Source organism: Cricetulus griseus, chromosome 5 (genome assembly GCF_003668045.3).
Source record: "Cricetulus griseus strain 17A/GY chromosome 5, alternate assembly CriGri-PICRH-1.0, whole genome shotgun sequence".
Taxonomy (NCBI): Eukaryota; Metazoa; Chordata; class Mammalia; order Rodentia; family Cricetidae; genus Cricetulus; species Cricetulus griseus.
In genome coordinates, this window is record NC_048598.1 from 126646662 (window position 1) to 126670574 (window position 23913).

At 44.0% G+C, this 23913-nt stretch overlaps 1 protein-coding gene across 1 annotated transcript in view; it reads right to left on the reverse strand.

Annotated features, from left to right (window-relative positions):
* Fntb (farnesyltransferase, CAAX box, beta) overlaps positions 1–23913 on the reverse strand; it is an 80664-nt gene that overhangs the window by 40922 nt on the left and 15829 nt on the right. Inside the window, exons 2-4 of the mRNA XM_027418322.2 lie at positions 19651–19715; positions 11167–11239; positions 9557–9648 (exon numbers count right to left, since the gene is read on the reverse strand). Coding sequence (XP_027274123.1) covers positions 9557–9648; positions 11167–11239; positions 19651–19715 — 230 coding nt within the window. The remainder of the gene's footprint in view (positions 1–9556; positions 9649–11166; positions 11240–19650; positions 19716–23913) is intronic.

The window sequence follows — 23913 nt, forward strand, 5'->3', positions numbered from 1 at the left end:
CTGCAATGGAATGTAACACTCCTGACACAGTAGCCTGCAGTCCCGAATGAGTGGGGATCTGAATCTTCCAGACAACTTGCCGTCATGGCTCCACACCAACCTCCCTCAGCTGACTGCCATGAGGTTGAGTGAGGAAACTGGAGGTGGGTAGGGCTCCCTTGTGCCTCTCCCTTCCACACTCCAGAACATTCTGACCCTGAGGCTTTCCACTTTGCACCTTCAGGAACAGGCAAACTGACTGAAGTGACAAGCTGTCATTAGCAGACTTCCTAGCAACTTTAAAAACCAAAATGTTAATGATACTGTGACCTCTCAGAAAGGGGAGAAACATTTAAAGACCAAAACTTCATCAGCTAATAAAAACCGGCAACTAGGAAGCTTTGTGCAAACACCCAGAGTGACAATGACAAGTATTCGACAAAAGCATCCCTTCAGTTATGCCTCAGAAGTGGGTTTCAGATACAGGTGCAGGTCAGGGTTGTTTGGGAGGAGCTCTGAATCCCTTCGAAGCCCAGTTCACAAAGGATTTTCAAACCCAACCACATGCACCAGAATCAACCGAATAATCAAGACCTGGGCTTACTGAAGCTGAGGAGTCTGAACTGTTACCAGAGGCCAGGTGACTTGATACCCAGAGACACAGAACACCATTAATCTTTGCGATACAATCAGAATTACTTTGGGGATATATTTTTAAAACCCAATAATTGAGCCATACCTAATACCAATTAAATCAGAATCATTGAAGGCAGCAGGTTTCTGACTCTCTGTGGGACCCAAGGCTCACCCAAGCACCATGACTTCTTAGACCTGGTGTGCACAATCACCTGTGGATCTTAAGTTGGGTTTTGCTGGGTCTTTGTGTTTCTTGTTTTTGCTTTTATATTTTTGACACAAGGTCTCACCACGTAACTCCAGATGGCCTAGATCTCACTACGTAGACCAGGTTGGCCTTGAACTCAGAGATCAGCCTGCCTCTGCCTTCTGAGTGCTGAGATCCATAGTGTGCACTACCATGTCCAGCTTAGTTTTGTTATGTTTTGTTTAAAGGGTCTCCCTCCGTAGCCCAGGCTGGCCTGCACCTCACTACACAGGCCAACTTGGCCTTCTGCTTGCAGCAATTCTCTTGCTTTGGTCTCCTAAGTACTGGGATTACCAGGAAGGAATCACCCCATTCAGCTGATTCCATACTTCTAACACGTGCATGGGTCACGATAGTGCTGCTGGCCTGAGAATCAACCACATTGTTGGAGATCAATTAAAAACACCTGTCCCATCCAACAGGCAACCCTAATCACAATTTTAGTACAAATTAACTAAAATTAAAAAATTCAGCCCCTCTGTCTCACAATCCACATTTCAAATGCTCAGTAACTGTGCTTTGCTAGTGACCAGGATGGGTCACCCATGTGGCACAGAACCATCTCATTATTGTGGGACATTCTATTGAACATTGCTTCTCTGACATTCAACCATTACAGAGAATGTAACACTCTTAAGGGAATCAAGTTCAAGGGAAGAGTATTCTGGCCTTCGTTTCTTTAATTTCATTTATTATAATGTAAGTATGTGTGTGCATGATGGGGTGCCAGACATGCAGAAGGCAGGGAATAGTTTTGTGCACTTGATTCCCTCCTCCCAACTTTACAGGGATTCCAGGGACCAAACTCAGTTCATCAAGCGTTTGTGTTACACGAACTGCTGAAACATCTCATGGGCCTCTTTGATTTGTCATGATGGTTAGACTAATAAAAGTCAGAATGAGGGGTTGGAGAGATGGCTCAGCAGTTAAGAGCACTGGCTGCTTTTCCAGAGGTCCTGAGTTCAATTCCCAGCAACCACATGGTGGCTTGCAACCATCTCTAATGAGATCTGGTGCCCTCTTCTGGCGTGTAGGAATACAGGAAGGCAGAATATTGTATACATAATAAAAGAATAAACCTTTAAAAAAGAAAAAGGGGGGAACCACGGATTCAAAAATATGTAAATAAGCAAACAATGTAAAACAACAGGAAAACAAATCAGAGACCACTAAGAATAAAACAAATGAGGCAGGTTTAACTAGCAAATAACATATTGGGGTCAGTACTGTGTGGGAGGGAAGCATATAAATACCAGATCAGAAACAACTAGGAACCCAGCAGGGAAAGGACCAGGTATTAGGGCCTGTGAGGTATGCATAAATCAACAACGAAGTATTCTTGTCAAAGGTGTCAACACAGCACTGCTAAGAACTGCATCTGGCTCTAGCCTCCATTTTCCAGCTAAGAGGAGGTCAAATTATAATTGTAAAAATAGCTAAATATTAAAAAAAAGAAGAAGAAGAAGAATGCTAAGGCTGAAAAGGTGAAAAGTGAACAAACTACTAAAAGGATTAACACTATGGACAAACATTGAAGTGGATGCCCAGGTACATACTTCACGCATCCAAAGAGCACTACACAAACTCTAGTAAATTACAAAAAGTGAGGCCTGTCTGTAATAACAACCACTTAGCTTAGACTTTAAAAACATTTCTGAGCGGGCATTGGTGGCACACGTCTTTAATCCCAGCACTCAGGAGGCAGAGGCAGACGGATCTCTGTGAGTTCGAGGACAGCCTGGTCTGCAGAGCCAGTGCCAGGATAGGCTCCAAAGCTACACAGAGAAACCCTGTATCGGAAAAACAAAACAAAACAAAACAAAACAAAATTCTGGTCTGGGGGTGTGTGGCTTGATGGTAGATTGCTTGCCCAGCAAGCATAAAGGTACAATCTCCAGCACCCAAAAATAAATAAATAAGTAAAAATAGTAATGAAATAAAAATCAACAAAGCAGAACAAACTTCAGCACCATAACAGGTTATAGCAGAGACCACAGGCCTAGGGTAAGTTACAAGGACATCTGTAGTTGGAAATAGGAACAGTTACCCATCCACAGGATGGCTCAGGAGGAGCAGTGAACGCTTCTGAGTGCCAACACCTGGCTTCTTGCCTTATCTCAACATAACAGAGGGGCATTGTCGCAGCTATGGAGTCCAGCAGTGAACATGGGAAGGATGAACACCATCCCTTGTTGGTTCCAGGAGGCATCTGGAAGGCAGCTGTTTGGGAAGCATGATCAAGTTTAAAATGAGTCATTTAGAGCAGGGTTTCTCTCCACTGGCAGGACTGACCTGCACAGTTTCCCATTTCAAGATTTATCCCTACAAAGGTATTTGGTGGCCTCCCTAGCCTGTACCCACTGGATACCAGCAGAACCTGGTCCAGAAAAGCACCCAGAAGACAAGTGACTAGGTATGAGGTGATCATGCTACTTATATTTTTACTTTAAATTGCAAAGGAGGGGCTGGGGTCGTGGCTCTCTTGTGCTTGCTTAGCATCCGTAAAGCTCTGGGTTCCAATCCCAGCAGCATATAAAATGTGACAAGGTAACATATCCCTTGCATTTTACAGGGAAAGGAAGACAGATTGGAAGTTCAGGTCATCCTTGCAAACAGTGACTCTTGTAGCTCAGGTTGACCTCAGACTCGCTAGGTAGCCAAGGATAATTGTAAATTCTTGATCCTCCTGCCTCTACCTCCTCAGGGACTGGGATTACCGGTGTGTACCTCCACATCCACTTTATGCAATACTGGGTGGGGACTGAGCCTAGGACTTCCTGAATGCTAGGATAAGCAAATGCTCTATCAGCAGAGCTACATCCTGGACCTAAAAGCCGAATTTTAATGTACAATGGGCTCCCTGTGATTTTTCCATTTGCTCTGTGTGTTACGTTAAAGTAGCTGTTAATAACTAAGAATGGGGATCACATTAAAGTACTTCCTTCAATGCTAGAATCATTAAGCCGAGCAAGTGTTCCATTCCAAAATACTTACATTATGTAAGCACACAAATAAAATTTGGTATAACCTCTTAAGAGAGGTAATCCAAACCCCCACCTCTGAATTTATTATTCTTGAAACAGCTGATGCCTGCAATGATAAAGGCCTGGCCTCGCCAGCCTCGGTCAGCCAGCACAGATGTTAACAAAGTGATTCTGTCCACTAGAGGGAACCCGGCTTATTCTATTTCCTAAACAAATGAGCTGGAGAGAGAACAAACTAGGAAAAAATAAATAAATAAATAACACTAGAGAAACCTTTTCACATGTATAAGCTATGTGTGTGCTGCAGATGAGGGCAGGGAAATATTAAAACTCCTGAGCTGGCTCTCTGCCTGCAAGGTCACCTTAATATTTGTAGGTGGGAGAAACACCACATTTCAAAGCATTCCCTTTTCTTGTGCAAAATAAATGAAAAGAGGCTACAAATCTGAGAGGGAGTAAGGAAGGGGCCGGCAGAAGAAGACACAGTGGGGGTGGGGAAGGGAAAATAATATGATTATATTTAACTTAAAAATGTTTTAATAATTTCAAACAATAAAAATGTTGAGGCAGATGGTGGTGGTGCACACCTTTGATCTCAGCACTTGGGAGGCAGAAGCAGGCAGATCTCTGTGAGTTCAAGACCAGCCTGGTCTACAGAACGAGTGCCAGGATAGGCTCCAAAGCTACACAGAGAAACCCTGTCTTGAAAAACAAAGAAAAAAAAAAAAAGAAAAAAAAGAACAAGGCTTTCTATGTCTTCAACTGCAAGCTCCTACAGCATATGAACTGTGTCATTTCTCTTCAGGTTTTGGTTGTGAGCCTTGGCCTTTAAAGGCTAAGATATCTCTCCAGCCCTGATTTTTATTTTTCTTAAAAAAAAAAAAAAAGAAAAGAAAAAAAGATTTACTGTAGGTAGCACCATGGCTTAGTTGGTTAAAGCACCTGTCTAGTAAAAAAGATTTAATTATTTATTTATTAATTTATTTATTTATTATGTACACAGTGTTCTGTCTGCATGTATCCCTGCAGGCAAGAAGAGGACACCAGATCTCATTATTGATGGTTGTGAGCCATCGTGTGGTTCCTGGAAATTGAACTCGGGACCTCTGGAAGACCAGCTAGTGTTCTTAACCACTGAGCCAGCCACCTTTCCAGCCCTGATTTATTTTCTTAAAATTAATTTTTAAAATACATCTTTCAAGCACCTGTCTTTAAGCCCAGCACTCAGGGACAGAGAAGGTGGATCTTTCTCTAAGAGTTTGAGGTCAGCCGGGTCTATGCAGTGAGTTCTAGGACAGTCAGGATTACAGAGACACTGTCTCAAAAACAAAAACAATTAAAAAATGACTTTCAAAATGTAGGGAATCAATATTTGAGTACATTAATGAATAAAAGGATAAACCAAAAAATAAAAATAAAATAGATAGATGAAAAGGCATTATTCTAGTTTAGGTGGCCTGAAAAAAAAACAATCCATACATTTTTACAAAAGCCAGTAAGATTTCTCTGGATTCAACAAAAATCATGATTTTCCTTCCCAGTGAGCAACTAGGCTCTGACCATAGTAAGTATTATCTGGACCATCAATGAAGTTTTGCTGCTAAGCACAAGACAAAAATGTAGCATCCTTATATAAAAGTCTTAAGCCATTTAAAAGTTCCTTAAAGTGGGGGTGGGAGGCATCGAGAAAGTTCAGTGTGTAAAAGCACTTGTCACACAAGACTGACAATGAAAAGCTAGATGTGGGGATTCAAACCCATAACCCAGCTCTCCTACATGGGGATGGGACTTGGGGGCAGAATCACCTGGAAGCTCCTGTGCCAACCAATCTGGAGTGTGCTGAGCCTCAGAAACAAGAAAAAACCAACCAACCAACCAACACAAAACCCTGCTGTGCAAACTATCAAAAGTTGTCTTCTGGCCTTCACACACGTACCATGGTGCAGGCATGCCTATGCCGGTGACCTACACTCATATGCACACCATACAACACACACACAATTAAAAACAACAATGAAATAAAAATATATGGGCTGGAGAGATGGCCCAGGGGATAAGAGACTTGCAGTGCAAGCATGAAACCTGTACATGGGTATGTGTACACATATGTATATCATTCTCTCTCTCTCTCTCTCTCTCTCTCTCTCTCTCTCTCTCTCTCTCTCTCTCTCTCAAGCTAGGGCATACAGCCTAACGACAGGACACTTACCAGCATGCACAAGGCCCCAGATGGAAATGGAAAAAAGCAAGTCGGGTGTGGTGGCTTATGCCTGAAATCCCAGCACTCAAAGACTGAAGCAGGGTGCTGCCAGCCTGGGCTGCATAGTGAGTTTCTGTCTACAAAGTAAGATCTGTCTCTAAAACCAGAAAATAATTAAAAAATAAAATAAGGTTTATTGCCGGGCGGTGGTGGTGCACACCTTTAGTCCCAGCACTCGGGAGATAGAGGCAGGTGGATCTCTGTGAGTTTGAGACCAGCCTGGTCTACAAGAGCTAGTTCCAGGACAGCCTCCAAAGCCACAGAGAAACCCTGTATCAATATAAATAAATAAATAAATAAGTTTTATTAAATCAATGCTCAAAAGAACCATGAATAAATGCTTTCAAGGCAGTTGTGAAACAAACTCTTGGCCATTAATTATTAAAGTGGTTCTTGAAATTGGAACAAATTGACTCTTTATTTTCAAAATATCCATTTTGGTGGGGAGGGGATAACAGGGCCTCATTATGTAGCCCTAACTAGCCTGGAACTCCCTATATAGTCCAGACTGGCCTCATGATTCATAGCAATTTACCTGCCTCTGCCTCCCTGACTGCTGGTATTAAAACCACCCCTGGCTAAAACATTCTTTTAATAATATAATAGGGGCTGGAGAGATGGCTCAGAGGTTAAGAGCACCGACTGCTCTTCCAGAGGTCCTGAGTTCAATTCCCAGCAACCACATGGTGGCTCACAACCATCTGTAATGAGATCTGGTGCCGTCTTCTGGTGTGCAGATAAACATGGAAGCAGAATGTTGTATACATAATAAAAAAAAGATCTTAATAATAATAATAATAATAATAATAATGATAAAAAATAATAATAATAAAGATATACTATAGAGAAAATCCAAATAAGCTTAGAGATGAAAAATTTTAATCACTTTTTTTGTTTGTTTTTTGAGGCAAGGTCTTACTATGTAACTCTTGCTGTCCCAGACCTCACTGTGTAGACCAGGCTGGACTGGAACTCAGAGATCTCCTGCCTCCTGCCTCCTGCCTTCTGCCTCCTGCCCCTGCCTCTGCCTCTCTGCCTCTCTGCCTCTCTCTCTGCCTCTGCCTCTGCCTCTACCCCTGCCCCTGCCTCTGCCTCTGCAGTGCTGGGATTGAAGGGGTGGGTGTGTGTGTCACTGTCACTGTGCCCAGCTAAAATATCACTTTTGGTCTCACTATCCATACTGCACTGTAGCATATGTACATGTGACCTTCTGAGTTCTTGTTTTGTTTTTCTGTGCATAACCATCGTTATCTTTTGTTTGTTTTTCCTTTTGCTGTGGGGGTAGGTGGCACTGTAAGGGATCAAACCCGGGGCCTCCACCACCCTAGGCAATCTTTGCACCTCCACAGTAGAGCCACAGACCTTTTCTGTCTGTGTTTCTAAGAGGTCTTTCTGGCCTGCCTCTAGGCAATCCTCCTACCTCGTCCTTTCTGAGTGATGAGATTACAGGTGTGTGCCACTACACCTGGCTTCCCATCTATCTATGCTCTTGATGTATAAAAACTGAATCTTTTTAACCCTCTGTTTTCACATTATATCCCTTTACATACACATCTTCATACACAAATATACACAAATATAAAGAATGGCTGGATATTTCATTGTATGTACTACCATGCAAATAATCCACTTAAACTTTAAGTAAATTTTAAAGCATCTCTTACTACTGATGCTGTTCACTATGAAAAGCCTTTAAAGGGGCCCCTCTTCCCATCTGGTTCTCTCCTCCCACCACCATGTGTGTCCCAGGTCAGACTCAGGTCGTCATATGTCGAGGCAGGTGCCTGCTGAGCCATCTCACACGCCCCTCTTTTTCTATCTGGCATTGCCACAAAAGCAGCTGTGACACTGACTTCCTCAGATAAGCCACACTGAAAAAAAAAAAAAAGTCCATACAACCTAAAAAAAAAAAAAAAGCTGGCGGTTTGAGCTGTTCACTGCAGGGGCCCCATCTTGTCTCTGGACTTCACAGGCTTTGTGGCCTCTTCTCTCAGGTCACCATGCATCCATCTCTCACTGAAACCTCCTTCCCCCTTTCTTCTCTCATGAGCATCTTTCCTATTCTAGCATACATCCTGACAGTGTGGGTGTTGGGTGGGGGGCTTCCCAAACAACTCTCAACCCCCAACTGGTATTTCAAAAACACATGGGCCTTTATTTTGACAGTTAAATTCCTGCTACTGCAGAAACTGTGTCCAACTCCACTTCCAGAGCTGGAAGCAAGCAGGCTTGTTGCAATGTTTGGATTATAAAAACAATGCACATTTTCCCTCTGCCTCAGAAATATGAATTCTAAGGGTTAATGGATTGGTTCTTTATTATCTTCTCCATCCACATTCATCACAAGACACCCTTCCCAGAAAGGCAAGAATGAGAGGTTATTGTTAAAGAGATGAATGAGACAATGTAGGTTCTGTTCTTCTGACCTGACAATGTGACCAAGGCAGGGGCTCTGGGACTAGGGAGGGCTCTAGCAAGCCTCCACCAGTCTTGGCACAGCTGCCATCTTCTGTTGTGGAAAAACAAACCTGCTTTGGGTCCTCGTGTCCCAAACCCCTTTGGGAGTACAAGGGAACAGGGGCACACAAGGCAAAAAGACATGCTCTCAATAAACCCCTTAGGTTCAATTCCTGGCCATCCTTTCCTATCTCAGGTATTTCCAAGATTGGAGACATGATCGGTTTTGTTTTGTTTTGTTTTCCCCTTAAGATATGATTGTGAGGAGCATGAATTGTCACCTCACAAATGTCATCTGCTCCAGCAGCTTGAGACATATCTAAGTTGTTTACATGTCTAGTCATCATTCAGAGGTCTATGAAAAAAGTGAGTCATGGCATTGGTGCACCAAGGCAGTAACCCTCTAGTCCTGTGGAGCTGGTCTGTCCCCAGGCACTACACCACCATGGAGGTATTCAGGGAGGCAAGAATATTGTGATTCACACAGTGGTACATGCTTTCCATAGCAGCTCTGAAACACACACGTTTCATAAGGACTGTCAGAGATGATGGTGAAGACTCTTCTCAAAGATTGGAGCAAGAATACACAGGAAGCAGAGGTAGGTGGATCACTGTGAGTTCAAGGCCAGCTTGGTCTACACAGAAAGTTCTATGACAGCCCGGGCTACAAAGAGACACTATCTTTAAAAAGAAAAAGAAAAGAAAAAGGGGGGTGGGGAGGAAAAGAAAGAGGAGGGAGGGAGGTAGAGAGGGAGGGAGGGGGGGAGGGAGGGAGGGAGGGAGGCAGGCCACAGAAAAAAACAGAACTCCTCTGGAAGTTCAAAGAGTGGTCCCACCCACCAGGTCAAGTTGCTGGAGGTCAAGGGAAGGGCAAGTGTTTCTTTGTGACACCCTTTTCTCCCCATTTACAACAAATGAAACAGGAACAAAAAGAATTTCAAATCCAAAATGTGATTCAAGAGGACACCCCAGGTTCCCCAAAACCAGACTCACTCTGAAGCCACTATTTGGGGGATGGGTTCATCTAGGAGTTCCAAGCTGTGCAGGATCCAGTAGCAGAGCCAGGGGCGGCTGGCATCCAGACACTGAGGACAAGGAGAAAACACACCCTTTATTCAGGCACTCCAAGATACCGTGGACAAGACTACATCTGTCTTAGTCCCTAAAGCCTAGCAAAAGGAAGGTGGTACCCTTGTTTGGACAGCAATCAGTAAATGAAAAACAAAATATCCGTCTGTGACAAAAAACGGCAATAGGAAACAAGCCTTAAACCCAACAGGTCCCTTCCCTACAGATAGATGTCCAAGCAAGTCTGAAAAGAAAACTTACACATGGCTGTTTTCCTAGTGCAGACCCAAGAAAACACATAATCTTGAATTCATTCATTTACAGTTTCAGCAAATATTTGGTATCTACTTGTGCCAAGCATTATAGACATTGGGAGCCCGGTAATAATGGAAACTGTGTTCTGAGTCTTGGGATGCTCAGCATGTAGAGTATAGGTGTGACTCTATTAGAGAAGGAGGCAGTAGACACATGAGCATAAGCTGCCCCATGTCTTTCTGGAAGAAGGTGAACATGTGTACAAGATGTACACATGTTAAGTGCTGCTGTGAGCAGAAACAGCACTGAGGACCTGGAGGAGGCTGAGTGGGGATGGAGACTGGGCAAACGCATCTGAAGGCAGTATGTGTGGATAGACCTTGATCCTAATTCAAGTCAGACATGGCTGCTGAGGACCCCGAACTGGACAGGGCAGGTGGTACCAGTAACCAGTTCTACTTAAAGCAAACACGGTCTGAGGAGACCAGTTTTTCTCCAGGTTATAAAAGAAGTGAATGTCATGGGGGTAGAGACTGTGTTACTCAGGTTGCCCATGAGACTTAGAAAACCCCACCATAAAAAAATCAAATATAGAACTCCGAAATAAGCTGGGCGTTGGGGGCGCACACCTTTAATCCCAGCACTCGGGAGGCAGAGGCAGGCAGATCTCTGTGAGTTTGAGGCCAGCCTAGTCTCCGGAGAGAGTGCCAGGATAGGCTCCAAAGCTACACAGAGAAACCCTATCTCAAAAGACCAAAAAAAAAAAAAAGAAAAAAAAGAAAAAAAAAGAACTCTGAAATAAAAGCAGAGCCACCCTTTGTAAAGGGAGGAAGAGAGACAGACTGCTGGTCATAGCCTTTTCCACCCCTACCACAGCTCTGAAGTTCTTCCATGAATCTCATGGCTCTTAGAATCATGCTTTAAGATTCACTGTGTTTAGTGTCTTCTGGGATCCAAGTACTGGTCCGCTAGCCAAGACAGACACTGGATCTGACTTAATGTAGATGTAAAGGAAGTCGCCAGAATGCATGCTGTGATCAAATGATGGAGAGCCCTAGCCCACCCAGGGTGTCCCTCCAGTTCTAAGGGTCAACAAGGAGGGGAGAGACTTTATTTAGCCCCTTTCAAGTAGAGTCCCAGCTCTGAAACAGCAGACTGTTTCCTGCCAGAGCTACAAGATGCAAGAGATGCATCAGCAACAGGTAAAAACCAACAGCCTTTTGTGTTCAAATAGGAGTATGCCCGGTGCTTGACAGAAAATTCCCCAGCAACATTTTTACCTCATAGGCATCTGTCAGTTGTCGAAGACCTCTTTTCAGATAATGGAAGTGCTTCTCCCTCTGCAAAATGAGCCTGGAAAGACAAAGAGCCTGTAAGCTCACACTCCCACTAAACACACACACACACACACACACACACACACACACACACACACACACACACACACACACACACACACCACAGTCACTAAATGGGATACCTGGTAACTTCAGTATGTACAGAGGCGACTATACCAGGGAAAAGAGGCACACATCTGAGTTCCTAGGATTGCCTACACACTGTTGTGGAAGATGTTCTGAGAGAAAACACCTTGTGAAGGAGGTGACTGCCCTGCACTGGGCACACACTGCTAGGTACTGACAGTATATCCAGAAAGTTCCTGGGACCACCCTTGCTATAAGCAATATAACTCCTCGATGCTTCTCTGACTTGGTCAACCCTAGTCACTTCAGTCATTTCTTCTAGGACCACTTGTCTGAGAGCTGTACTTTGTTCCCTACCCACCCTTTCGTTGTCCATCTGCTACTCCAGCCCCAAAATTCCACCTCCCACGTGCTGACCCACAGCCCTGGCCAGAGGATACTTTTTGTATTCCGCAGCCAGTCAAGCCCGTGGCACTGGGCTCAGCAATACCGGCTTTAAGGAGGAATGTGCTGCCCATGGCCACCTGCAAGGGCAAAGAGAGAGGCGAGACTTCTTGCTTAGTGTTGAAAAATGGCCTGTGTCGAGACCAAGGCTGCTGACTATGGAAATAACGGGAAAGAGAACTATTCTCTTCTAGGTAGTCAATTCAACAATTGTTTCTAGAACTCCCACTGTTCTGTGTTCAGAATACGATCACTAATGTGGTCTCAACCTCAGAAAAATCTTCCAATGAAGGAATAGAAATGCTGTCTTAAAACAGAAAGAGAGAGAGAGAGAGAGAGAGAAAGAAAGAAAATGGTGGTGGCATCCATCTGTTGTAATCCTAGCACTCGGACGGAAGGAGAGCCACAAGCTCAAAGCCAGCCTACATAACAAGACCCTTCTCCAGAAAAAATTTCATAATGGCATCAGGAGATGGTAGGGTCTCTGAGCATTAAGAAGGGCTATTCATTAAGTCACTGAGGGATTGTTAGCACTTTTCTCAACTGAGCAGGTTGTTTTCAAACATCAGATGTTATGATGTGAGGCTGTGTCTCTCTCTACCTGTTTGCCAGGCACCACAAAGCAAAGGGCTTCACAGAAGCCAAACAGATGCTGCTATGCTACACAGCTCCTAGCCTCCAGAATCATTAACCCCGGGTGTGGTGGCACATGCCTTTGATCCCACCTCAGGAGACAGAGGTAGGTGGATCTCTGTGAGTTCCAGATCAGCCTGGTCTACACAGCAAGTTCCAGGCCAGCCTGGGCTACAAAGTAAATCCCTGTCTGAAAACAAAACAAAACAAAAAATCCTGAAAACAAAGCTGGGCATAGGAGCCCATGCCCATGAACCCAGTACTCAGAAAGCAGAGGCAAGAGGATTGCTATTAGTTCACAGCCAGCCCAGTCTACATAGTGGGTTCCAGGCCATCCTGAGAACTTGTCTCTAAAACAAAACAAGCAAAGCCTAGGAGCAAACAGGAGCCATGAAATACAATAAGAATGACCCTGAAAACACACTAAGCCAAAGTAGCCACTTACAAAATACTGCATATTATATGATCCTATTTATATGAAATGTCCACAAAGGGAAAGTCCTTAGAGACAGAAAGTAGATTAATTGGTTGCCTAGGGTTCAGGAAGATGAAAGAGCTGAGGATAGAGACTAAGGGCATTAAAAAGTTCAAAATTTAGCCCTGGTGATGTTATACAACTCTGTGCATACACTAAAACCAATGAATTATACATTTCAACTCAATGATTTATGTAACTGTATTTCACTAAGCAATAATTTTTCTAAAAAGAAACAAAGCTGGACATGGTGTGTATAAGAAGATGGCAAGTCCAAGACCAGAGAGTTCCAGACTTCCAGGGCTATTAAAGCACTCACTATGCAAGCCTAAGGACCTGAGTTTGATACCTGAATCCTGTGTAATGTCAGGATGTCAGGAGGGAACCAATTCCACAGTGTCTCACACACACACACACACACACACACACACACACACAAATAATGAGTGAGTAAAAAGAATTTTAAAGGTAGTTACTGAAGTAGTTTAGGCAACAGGAGACTGACCCTCCAATAAGGGTCTACATCCCCAGATACAGAAATGATGCCATAAGTTGATGTACAAAGTCAACCAAATCTAGGACTTTGAAGTGGGGAAGAGCAGACAGAGGAAACTATGTGGGGAGCCAGCCCCTGATTTCTTGGGAATAAGGAACTCAGATCCCAAGAGCTAAAGTCTGGTTGCTGTGTCGAGGGCATTAGAGAATTTATATGAGATGAAAGGGATTGGAAGCCAAGAAATATAAACATTTTAGTGAAGCCAGTCGGCAGACATTTCTAGGTGGATTCTTAGTAATCTTTTTTTTTTTTTTTTTTTTTTTTTTTTTTAAAGACAGAATATAACCCGGTAACCCAGTTGGTCTCAAACTCAAAATCCTTCTCCTTCAGTCTGAGGGCTTATGTTATGCCTGTGTGCTATCACCTGGCTTCCTTGCTGGGACTATTTAGGAGACAGCAGTGGGATGAGGGGGAGAGCAGACTCAGCAGGAGGGAGGGGAAATGGTAAGCAGATTTCTGAAATAGCTCATATGTCCTGGCACAGCCTGAATAAGATGGAAACATGGGCTATGACAAGAACGAGTAAGATCATTAATGGAGGCTAAGAAATCAAGTCAAGGAAAATTAAGTGTGGTATTTAGAATACTAACTGAACAGGTCTAACCTAAGTAGTCCAGGTTGGCTTTTAAATGAAGGTCTTCATGCCTCTCCCTCCCAAGTGTTGTGGGACTACATGCATGTACCACAAGCCAGGCTTTGGCTGGGGGCTTTTTGAATTTGTTTTTTTGTTTGTTTGTTTGCTTGTTTGGTTGGTTGGTTTTGGTTTTTGAGACAGGGTTTCTCTGTGTAGCCCTGGCTATCCTGGAACTAGCTCTGTAAATGAGGCTGGCCTAGACTCAGAGATCCACCTGCCACTGCCTCCTGAGTGCAGGATTAAAGGCGTGTGCCACCATGCATGACATTTTTATTGAGTTAAACAATTAAACAAATCCTTCAAATATACAGAAATGCAGCCCACCGAGCCAGCTAAGTGCACTTGCCACCATGGCCTGATGACCTGAATTCAATCCCTGGACCCCACATAGTGGGAGAACAAAACTGTCTCCTGCAAACTGTCCTCTGACCTCCAAGCACCCACACTATGCTCATGCCCCTTGCATGCACACATGCACGCAAATACATATGTACACACACACACACACACACACACACACACCATAAAAAAACGTAAAAGAAATGTCTTTCAAGTACTGAAACCCTGGGAAGTCTTCTCCTTATCTTTTGAACAATCTTTTTATGTGACAAGGGGCTTTTGGGTCACTAAGAAATCAGAGCTCTGAGGGTAAAGCTCCAACAGGTTGGCTTGTTGGAAGTGGTTAGTGAACTGCCTGAACCCCTACTTGGCAGGAACAGCTAGCCAATGGAGGGAAATCTCCTTTACCTCCTCATCTACCTCAGGTTGGTCCCTAGAGAAAGAATGTGAGACAGCTCAAAGATAAGCCCCTCCTAAGAAGCTCTCCTCTAACCTTGAGCCTCCCCACAGCCAGGCCACAGGAGTCCTGCTGAGAAGGGAGTTGAGGTTTTCCAGCTGGGTCTGTCTGAAGATAAACTTCAGCCACATATGCTTGGGGTGGGGGAAGTTAGGGGATGTAGGGAGAGATTATTTCCAGTGACCATTTCCCCAAGCCAACTTCCTCGTTCATTCTCATCCATTTAATTATAAGCATATAAACATATTGCTAAGTTGAAGTGTCCAGTTTATTTTGGTCAGTCAGAAACTACACTTAAAGGCTGTTGTTAGAAGCTAAATTGTGCCCCTCCCCACCAATTAATGTTGAAATCTTAACCTGTGGTGTGACTGTACTTAAATTAAAACCTTTAAAGAAGAATTTAAGGTTGAATGAGATCCTAAGGGTGGAGCACTATCCAATATCACAGGTGCTTTTATTAAGAGAAAGAATGCTAGGGGTGTAGCCAGTGTGGAGTGCTTGCCCAGCAAGCACAAAGGCCCTGGGTTGATCCTGGTCCTGCCCAGAAGGGGCTGTGGGTGGAGGGAAGACACTAGGGAATCTGAGCACAAACGAAAGGCCATGTGAGGACATAGCCAGGCAGCCAACTGCAAATCCTGGTGACGGGTCTTAGGAGAAACCAGGCCTGCTAGCATCTTGACCTTGTTCCAACCTCTTGAACTGTGAGATAATAAATTCCCGGGTTTCAGAACACCCAGTCTTCACTTGGTTACCACAGCCCAAGCTGACTCACACCCTCAGCAATCTCCTTTCATTCTCTGTGTAGGAAGTTAAAAGCCAAAGCTCCTCCCACCCCCAAGAGTGCAGCCTCAAAGCCAAACAGGTGGAAAAGAAATCAGAGGCTGGGGTGTGAGGACAGGGATGGGGCAAGGGTTCAGAACACCAATGGACAAGGACACTCACATAACAAGCAGAGGGAGACGGGGGCTGGGGGGGGGGGGACAGCATCTAGTACACACCAGGGAACCAGCTAGTTAGTGATACAGGTTATATTTCTGGGGTGAGCCCCCTTGGCTTCCTCTCCCGCCAACCTCACCCCAAAACATCATTGAGCTCTGCTTCCTGAAGCCTTGGGACTTTGAACATGTTGTCCCCACTGTCTAGAACATTCTAGACACTTCTAAGTTAGCCAACTCATCCCATAGGTCATCTTCGGTCTCAGCTTAACTGTTACTTTCTCTGAAGGGCAACCCCCATCTGAGTTACATGTGTCCTGGACTCTCAGGCACCCCACTGGTAACTGGTGGTTATGTTCATATCCTCAAGAGACTGCTAGCCCAGCTGAAGTAGGACACGGCCTGTCTTGTTCAGGGCCACTTTCCAAGCCCTACAGAGTACCTGATGAAAAGCTTCTGCACCCCGATAAGCCTCTCTGTCAATGCAGCAATCCAAACCAGACCAAATCAAACCAAATTTTTAAAAAAGCCCAGGTTTAATAGGTAAAATGCTCCTGGATGATTTTCCAGCCTCCCAGACAGGAGACAGAAAAGCGAGACCGGAAAAACCACATATAAATACCTTGTGGGAATGGTCTTGAGCATCTCTGGGGGAGGGTGTCATTTTCTGACAAAAAGTATTAGAAGTACAAGGGGCCAGTGAGATGGCTTGCCATTGAGCATGACTCAGTTTTAAGGGTTGAGGGTGCAGAGCATCGGTGGAGCACCTACTAGGCAGGAAGCATCCTAAATTCAACCCTCAGCACCAAAAAAGATAATAGGAGAAAAGGGGGCTTCTTGGTACTGACCACCTCACTCCAGTACAAGTGCACACTTCAGTCATAAAGAACAATATTTTTTTTTTTTGAGACAAGGTCTCCTGTAATCTAGGCCAGTCTTAGTCTTGAACTTTGGAAAACTGTGAAGTCCTGACTCTCCTGCCTCCCCAACTTCTACTCCCCAACCCCATCTAAACTGCAAGGATGACAGGCATATACCACTCTTGAAAGAAAAGTCATTTCTGGGAAGAGGATTAATTGTAGAATGCAGTAACATTCAGCGTCAGCCTTGAACTTCAGCCACATCTGTTTCCTGGCTGTGGCTCTAGCAGGATGAATAGCGAACGCCTACCTCAGCATCATCGCAGGCATTCCAGGACCTGTGCACAGACAGTGGTCCTGACAGTATGTCACATCCAATCAACATCACAGCCTTAGAAATACAAGCAGGCTATGTCACCCAGGTGCACTGCCAACATCTGGGTAGGCATGGTGATGAGCCATGAGGGCCGTTCCTGAATCATGGTGTCAGACTCTTAAATGTGATTTTGTTTCTTTGGTTTGATGTTAATTTGGGGTTGTTTTGTTTTGTGGTCCAGCCCTGGGCCACATACCTACTAGACATTCTATTGTTTCACTATACCTCCTCCTAGCCAAGACTTAAATTTTGACTACTAAAAGGTTAAAATTGTAATGATAATTTAAAATATTGATACATTTTCAGATTTATTCCTTGGTGTCGGCTATTCTGGGTATTGAAGAATACCCAAAATTCCTGGTGCATTCTGGCAAATACTCTACACACTCACTGTACAATGTCCCAGATTGATCCTTATACCCCAGAAGCTGTAGAATTTAGCTTCAGCTTTACATTGATATTCTGATTTATATACTCAGCTATTCAGCCAAAATGTATAATACCTCTACATCAGTTAACATGCTAATTATCTTCTAGACAATCATTCTGGCCAACAATGGTAGCGCACGCCTTTAATCCCAGCACTTGGGAGGCAGAGAGCACACAGGATCTCTGTGAGTTTGAGGCCAGCCTGATCTACAGAGTAGCTTCAAGGATAGCAAAGGCTACACAGGGAAATCCTGTTGCAGAAATCCAAAACCAAAATCAAAGTCAAAATAATAAAGACTCGTTTTGTGGGCTAAAGAGAAGGCTCAGTAGTTAAAAGCACTGGTTGCTCTTGCAGAGGACCTGGGTCATCTTCCCAGCACCTATAAGGATATGGTGTCTTACATCCATCATAATTCCAGTTCCAAGGGATCTGACACCCTCTTCTGACCTCTTCAGGCACCAGACATATACATGATGTATATGCTTACATGCAGGCAAAATACTCATAAGATACCAGTAAGTAAAATATGTTTAAAAGACACTCATTTTCATCTGTGTGGTGGTGTCACATGCTTTTAGCCCCAGTACTGGCCAGGCAGACACAGATGGATCTCTAAGTCCAAAGCCAGCCTGGTCTACAGAGACAGTTTCAGGACAGCCAGAGCTGCACAAAGAAACCCTGTCTCGATAAAAGCCAAGCCGGGCAGTGGTGGCACACACCTTTAATCCCAGCACTCTGGAGGCAGAGACAGGTGAACTTCTGTGAGTTCCAGACCATCCTGGTCTACAAGAGCTAGTTCCAGGACAGCCTCCAAAGCCACAGAGAAACCCTGTCTCGAAAAATCCAAAAAAAAAAAAAAAAAAAAAAAAAAAAAGAGGGAAACACTTACCTTCATTGACAAAAATTGAAACACAGAAATGCAAAAGAAAAAATTTTGAAAACAGAAAAAAGAGAAATAAAAAAGATAAAAACTGGAAGCTATGATTCCTGAAACAAACACACAGAAACCTGATATATTCTGTTTCTAGACAGTTCCAAGCCCAAGAACACTTGTTTTTCACCCACACCTGACCTAAGTTCTATGAACTGGGGATGGGGTATCTTTTACTGTTCTTCCTCACCACTCCTCAAACCCTTCCAGACCCCACAGCTGTCCTCATCTCATTAGAGTGACAGAGTCCAAAGAATCTAATTGGATAGGGAATGAGAAGGAGTGTCAGATGTCACAGGTCCCTTGAGTGGGAACACAGAGCCCCAGGCAGGAGATAGTGACTCAGAGCTCTGGTGAGTCATCTGTGGGCACAATGGCTAACAGCAAAGCCCTCCCAAACACTCACAGCCTTCACCATCAACAAATCCAACGACCTCTGGGGAAGAGAAGTTGGGGCAGGTTTTTGTGGAGGCAGTGAAAGTGGCATAGATTTTCTTAGTGTTCCTTCCCCTGAGCTGTTGACATAAATGTCATTTGCTGAACTCCCGCTGTGGCAAAAGGAATAGTTCTGCTGATTGAGGTCTCAGCTTTGGGTAATGCATAGATGTAGCCCGGCAGGCTAAGAAAAGACTCTTCTAGCTGAGTCTGACCAAGTCTCCATCTTGGTTTGTAGGTCCTGCAACAGGTGCTGCTCGCCTGAGAGTGCAGACAGGCTTTGTAGCGGTCAATCCTGTTTCCTGATGAACCAGCCTCACAAGGCTTTTATGCCCTCAGCCCAAGGACGAAGCAGAATTTAAAAGCTGCCCATCTGAACACTGAAGGGTTGTATCTAGGCTGGGGGTGTGTGATGTACATATGAGGCTCTGAGTTCAAAAAGGTTCAAGGCAAATGACAGAATGAAATTCTACCTCTGTGGCCTCCTTAACTGTCTGAAGATGCATGGTAGTGCATCTCAACTACCATGGATCACCTGGTGTCTTCACATTTAATTTGAAGAGTATCAAAAAAGAATTATTCCAGGGGCTTGAGAGCTGGCTCCATTGTTAAGAACGCCTGTTCTTCTCTTCTAGAGGACCTGAGCTTGGTTCCCAGAACCCACATCAGGTGGGTTGAGTTCCAATCAAGCAGTTCCAACTGCTTGAGTTCCAATCCCAGTATCGTAGAGATTTAGTCCAGCTGGCTGGAGAAATGCTCTGTGGTTAGTTAAGTGAAGGCAAGGAGGAAAGATAAAAGGTTCCCTCTGGAGCCCCAGCCCCTACTCACAGCTTACCTTGGTACTAGGTGGTTAAACTTGTAATTACTGAAGACTTCCTGGATCCTCTCTTCTACTTTGGCCTGATAAGGCAGCAGGACATGGAAGAGAGAAAATACATAGATGAGATGCTATCAACTTTCTTCCTATTGCCACAAATGTCTAATGCCTTAGGTTTTTCAGCATGGTCGTGTGCTGCATCGAGACTGAGAGGCTTTGTAGCATAGCATGCTTACTGACAAACAGGAGGTAGAAACTGGAGAGGTAGTATAGGGTCAAGGACTCCAAAAACAAGAATTTCAGGAATGTCCTTGGTTTTCTAGCCAGGAATGCCAGAATGGGGACTCTGGTTTTCTTATCTCCTAAATGAGCACCTTGCCTGGAGCGAGGCTTGTCTTAGTTCCAGTGTCTACTGCTGCGATAAAACACCAAGACCAAAAGCAGCCTGGGGAGGAAAGGGTTTATTTCATCTTAAGACTCTAAGATCACCCTGAAGGGACCTGCTCCGCATTTCGGCAACCATGACAGTAACACGTTCTTGCCAGGACCTTGCCTTGGTCACTAAGAGGTCAGATGCCTGCCTCATGGTAAGGAACCAATCAGAAGTTAGCTGGTGGCGCTATGCTTTATGGCTCTGGGTATGCTTTACGGACAAGTGCACAGCAATGACGTGCAGAGCATAGCAACCACCCTGGGAGGGCCTATGGGCCATAACAACCAGTTGGCCAATCAACACAGGGAAAGCCCTCCAAGCCTGGAGGCACACCAATCCTGAGTCTGTGGGTACCCCTAGACACTCCCCTTATGCTGCCCTACAAGATCTCTATGCAGCCAGTTCAAACTGTCTTTTGTAGCCAGCCGCCATGGTGGGTAGATGAAAGACCCGAGCTTACATGGGGTTAGCTCATTAAACAACAATAAAGCCTCATGCAGTTTGCATCAAGCTTTCAAATCTGCCTGGTGATTGGGGTGACCACAGTCCTGGGTTAAGACCCCAGAGGCCTGAGCTTTCTGGGGGGGGGGTCTTACATTTGGGGGCTCGTCCGGGATTTGCAACCATCCCTCACCTGAGTGGATTCGATCTTGGAGGTAAGATGACTCAAGCTCGCAAATTATATGTTCAATGTTATGCCCATGTTTGTTTTGTTGGTTTGGTGCCATGACTTGGATTTGATCTGTGCCTGTGCAGGCCTTGTATTTGGTAATTTGGACCTCAGGGGGAGACAGACGTGTTCTGAGACCCTGAGTTCTGCCCTGGATGAAAGTCTGAGGGTCGTTTGATTTGGACCATAGGGAAAGCAGACGTGCCCCAGAAGCAGACGTGTTCCTGGGACCCTTGGTTCCACCCTGGACAAAAGTCCAAGGGTTGTTTGTAATTTTGGTTTGGTGCCATGTCTGTGTCTGTAATTTGGTCTACTGCATGGTTTGTCCTGTCCATTTTGTCTGTCCTTCTGTTTTTGCTGTTTGTGTCTGTCTCCGTACTAACCACCCCCATCCCCGGATTCCACCTCAACTGTGATCGGCAGATGTGCCCAGAGGATCACAGACTGCTGACCTGAGGACACCCAGGAGGTACGGATGGGGCCAAGGATGCTTGGACCCTCCTCAGTTAGTGACGATTGTAGCCGCCCATCTTCCCGGTGCCGTTGCCTTATAAGCGGTGCAGACGGATTGGGTTGGTGTCTGTTCTTTCCTGTCTATTCTGTCTCTGTGTTTTCATCGTTGGTTTTCAATTCAGGATCCACCACAACACCCCCTTTCGTTGAGTCATGTGGCATCACAGTAGGTAACTTTCTTTCCCAGTCTTTGTTTCTATACGGTTTCTGTAAAGCCTGGAGGATTGGAATGGGCTGGGTGACTGGGCAGTTGAGCAGCAAGTTTGCTAACTATGTTATCTAATGTGTTGCAGCCCATACCCTCCCTGCCTGCTTTTCAGTGGTGTGTCAGTTTTACTATTTCTGTTAATTTTGTAAATGTAAAGTTCCTATATTAGGGTCACTAGCGACATCTGTAAGTAGGCCTACAAGAATTGTTTAGGGCAGAGGTTCGGGCGGCAGCCTTCCGAAATCTGTAGGGGAGACTTGTTTTCAGACCAAATTGATCTCCATGGGGCTAGCCATCTGAAATTCTGAATAGGACCCTAGTCTGTGTTAAACATCTCTTTTTGTCCCTACTACCCACGCACATGGCATGCGTGGATCAGGGGTCTTTTCTTACTGCCCTGAGCACATGGCACAGGACAGGAGTTCTGCCATGCACCACGGGTTAGAATGTGCTGCGGTGGAGATCCCTAAGGCTGCTGCTCAAAAAGGACTTTGATAAGAATTTTTATGTTGACTGAGAAATGAGAATGTAGGAGACTAAAGTAATAAAGAGAGAAAGGGAAAAAGAAATTTATCTAAGAATGTCTAAGAAAATCAGAGGAATAAACTAAAGGTATATAGAAAGTTATAAAGGATTAAAGCAAGTCGTAGAAGGTCAGAGAAAAGGTTGTTAAAAGTCAGAGAAAAAAATGTAAACTGTTTATTATGGTTTCTCATGTCTACAAATAGTAAATTTTAAAAATTGGTAATAGATTAAAATTTTAACCATATTAGGTTAATTCCGTTTAAAAAGTCCTGCTTATTTCTCAAGTAATTTATGTATGCTTGTTTTAAAATGTTCTGTTTCCTGGCATAACCTAAGTTCTGTTACAAGCATATAGCTAAAATAAATGGTGCAGGTTACCGCCATTTTGTAGCCAGCCACATGGCACAAAATGACTGGTAGCCATTTTGCTGAAGTTGAAAAAAGATACTTGAACCACCATCTTGACCAAAGATGACCACATGGAAATTAGAGGTACCATCTTAAAAACAAGTTTTTCAGTTAAGATTTAAATTGTTAATGCTTCTATATATTACAGAAAGACATTAAGGGAATTTAAATTTGTTTTTAAAACCAGTTTTTTTAAATGTTTATGTTTTTTTAAATGTTTTTATTAATATTTGTACTTAAAGAGCTTCAATTTAGAATCATTTTTAAGCAAAGCCTGACAATGTAAAGTTCTTGTTTTATAAAAGCTGCTAGTCTATAATAAGATGTTAAAGTTTACGTTTTTCAGAAGTTAAATTTAGGGCGTTGGTGGCACACGCCTTTAATCCCAGCACTGGGGAGGCAGAGACAGGTGCATCTTTATGAGTTCAAGGCCAGCCTGGTCGACAGAACGAATTCCAGGACAGGCTCCAAAGCCACAGAAAAACCCTGTCTCAGAAAGAAGTTAAGTTAAGCAAGCAGCTAAAATGTGTACATGTAGCTACTGTTTAAGGACTATAAGGTTAACTCTATGCAGTTTTAAATTCAGCTGTGCTAAGTTTCAAATATTTTACTAAGTTAAAACCAGTCAGGCTGAAAATTAATTACAGACATAAGACCTTACCTAGCCACCTGTATGTTTAATGTGTGCTTAAGGCAAGTAACTAAGATAGACAGACAGACCTCTAATGCTTCAGAGACCTCCAGAATATGGTATTTAAATTGTTATCTTTAAAGTTTATAATATCAGATAGACTGCCAGATCCTGACAGTGGCCCAAAGTCTCCAAAGAAGATTATGAGGCACCCCATTTCCTACACCTGGACCAGTGAGCGAGATGCTCAGATGTGATACCTGCCACCTGCAAGGACCTGGCCAAGACTGTGGACAAAGCTGCTGGACACTGGAAAATTGATTGCACCCCTTTGCCTAGACAAAATAAGGTCAGTCTTTTCCATGTCCCTCTTCCACAGAGAGGAAAAAACCTCTCACCTTATAGGCCTGGCGAAGATTGCTGTTCTTTGAGACATCTGCCTCCAGCGCTAATGGAGAAACTTGGGTATGGCTAACTGTATATGGACTGGCTTCTAACTGGCTTCTGTCACTTTTTAGTAGATTCAGATAAAATATACCCTTCTCAGATCTCTGAAATATTAATGGTTGTCAGCTTGACAGCATCAGACAGTCAGATCCACAAGACTATAGTCAGCATGTTAGCTGATAAAGTAATGACTATCAGGGCTGGAGAGATGGCTCAGAGGTTAAGAGCACTGCCTGCTCTTCCAGAGGTCCTGAGTTCAATTCCCAGCAACCACATGGTGGCTCACAATCATCTGTTATGAGATCTGGTGCCCTCTTCTGGTGTGCAGATATACATGGAAGCAGAATACTGTATGCATAATAAATAAATAAAATCTTTAAAAAAAAAAAGTAATGACTACCTACTGTTCAGTCACAAGTTCAAGGTTTTTAAGTTTATTTTGGTTG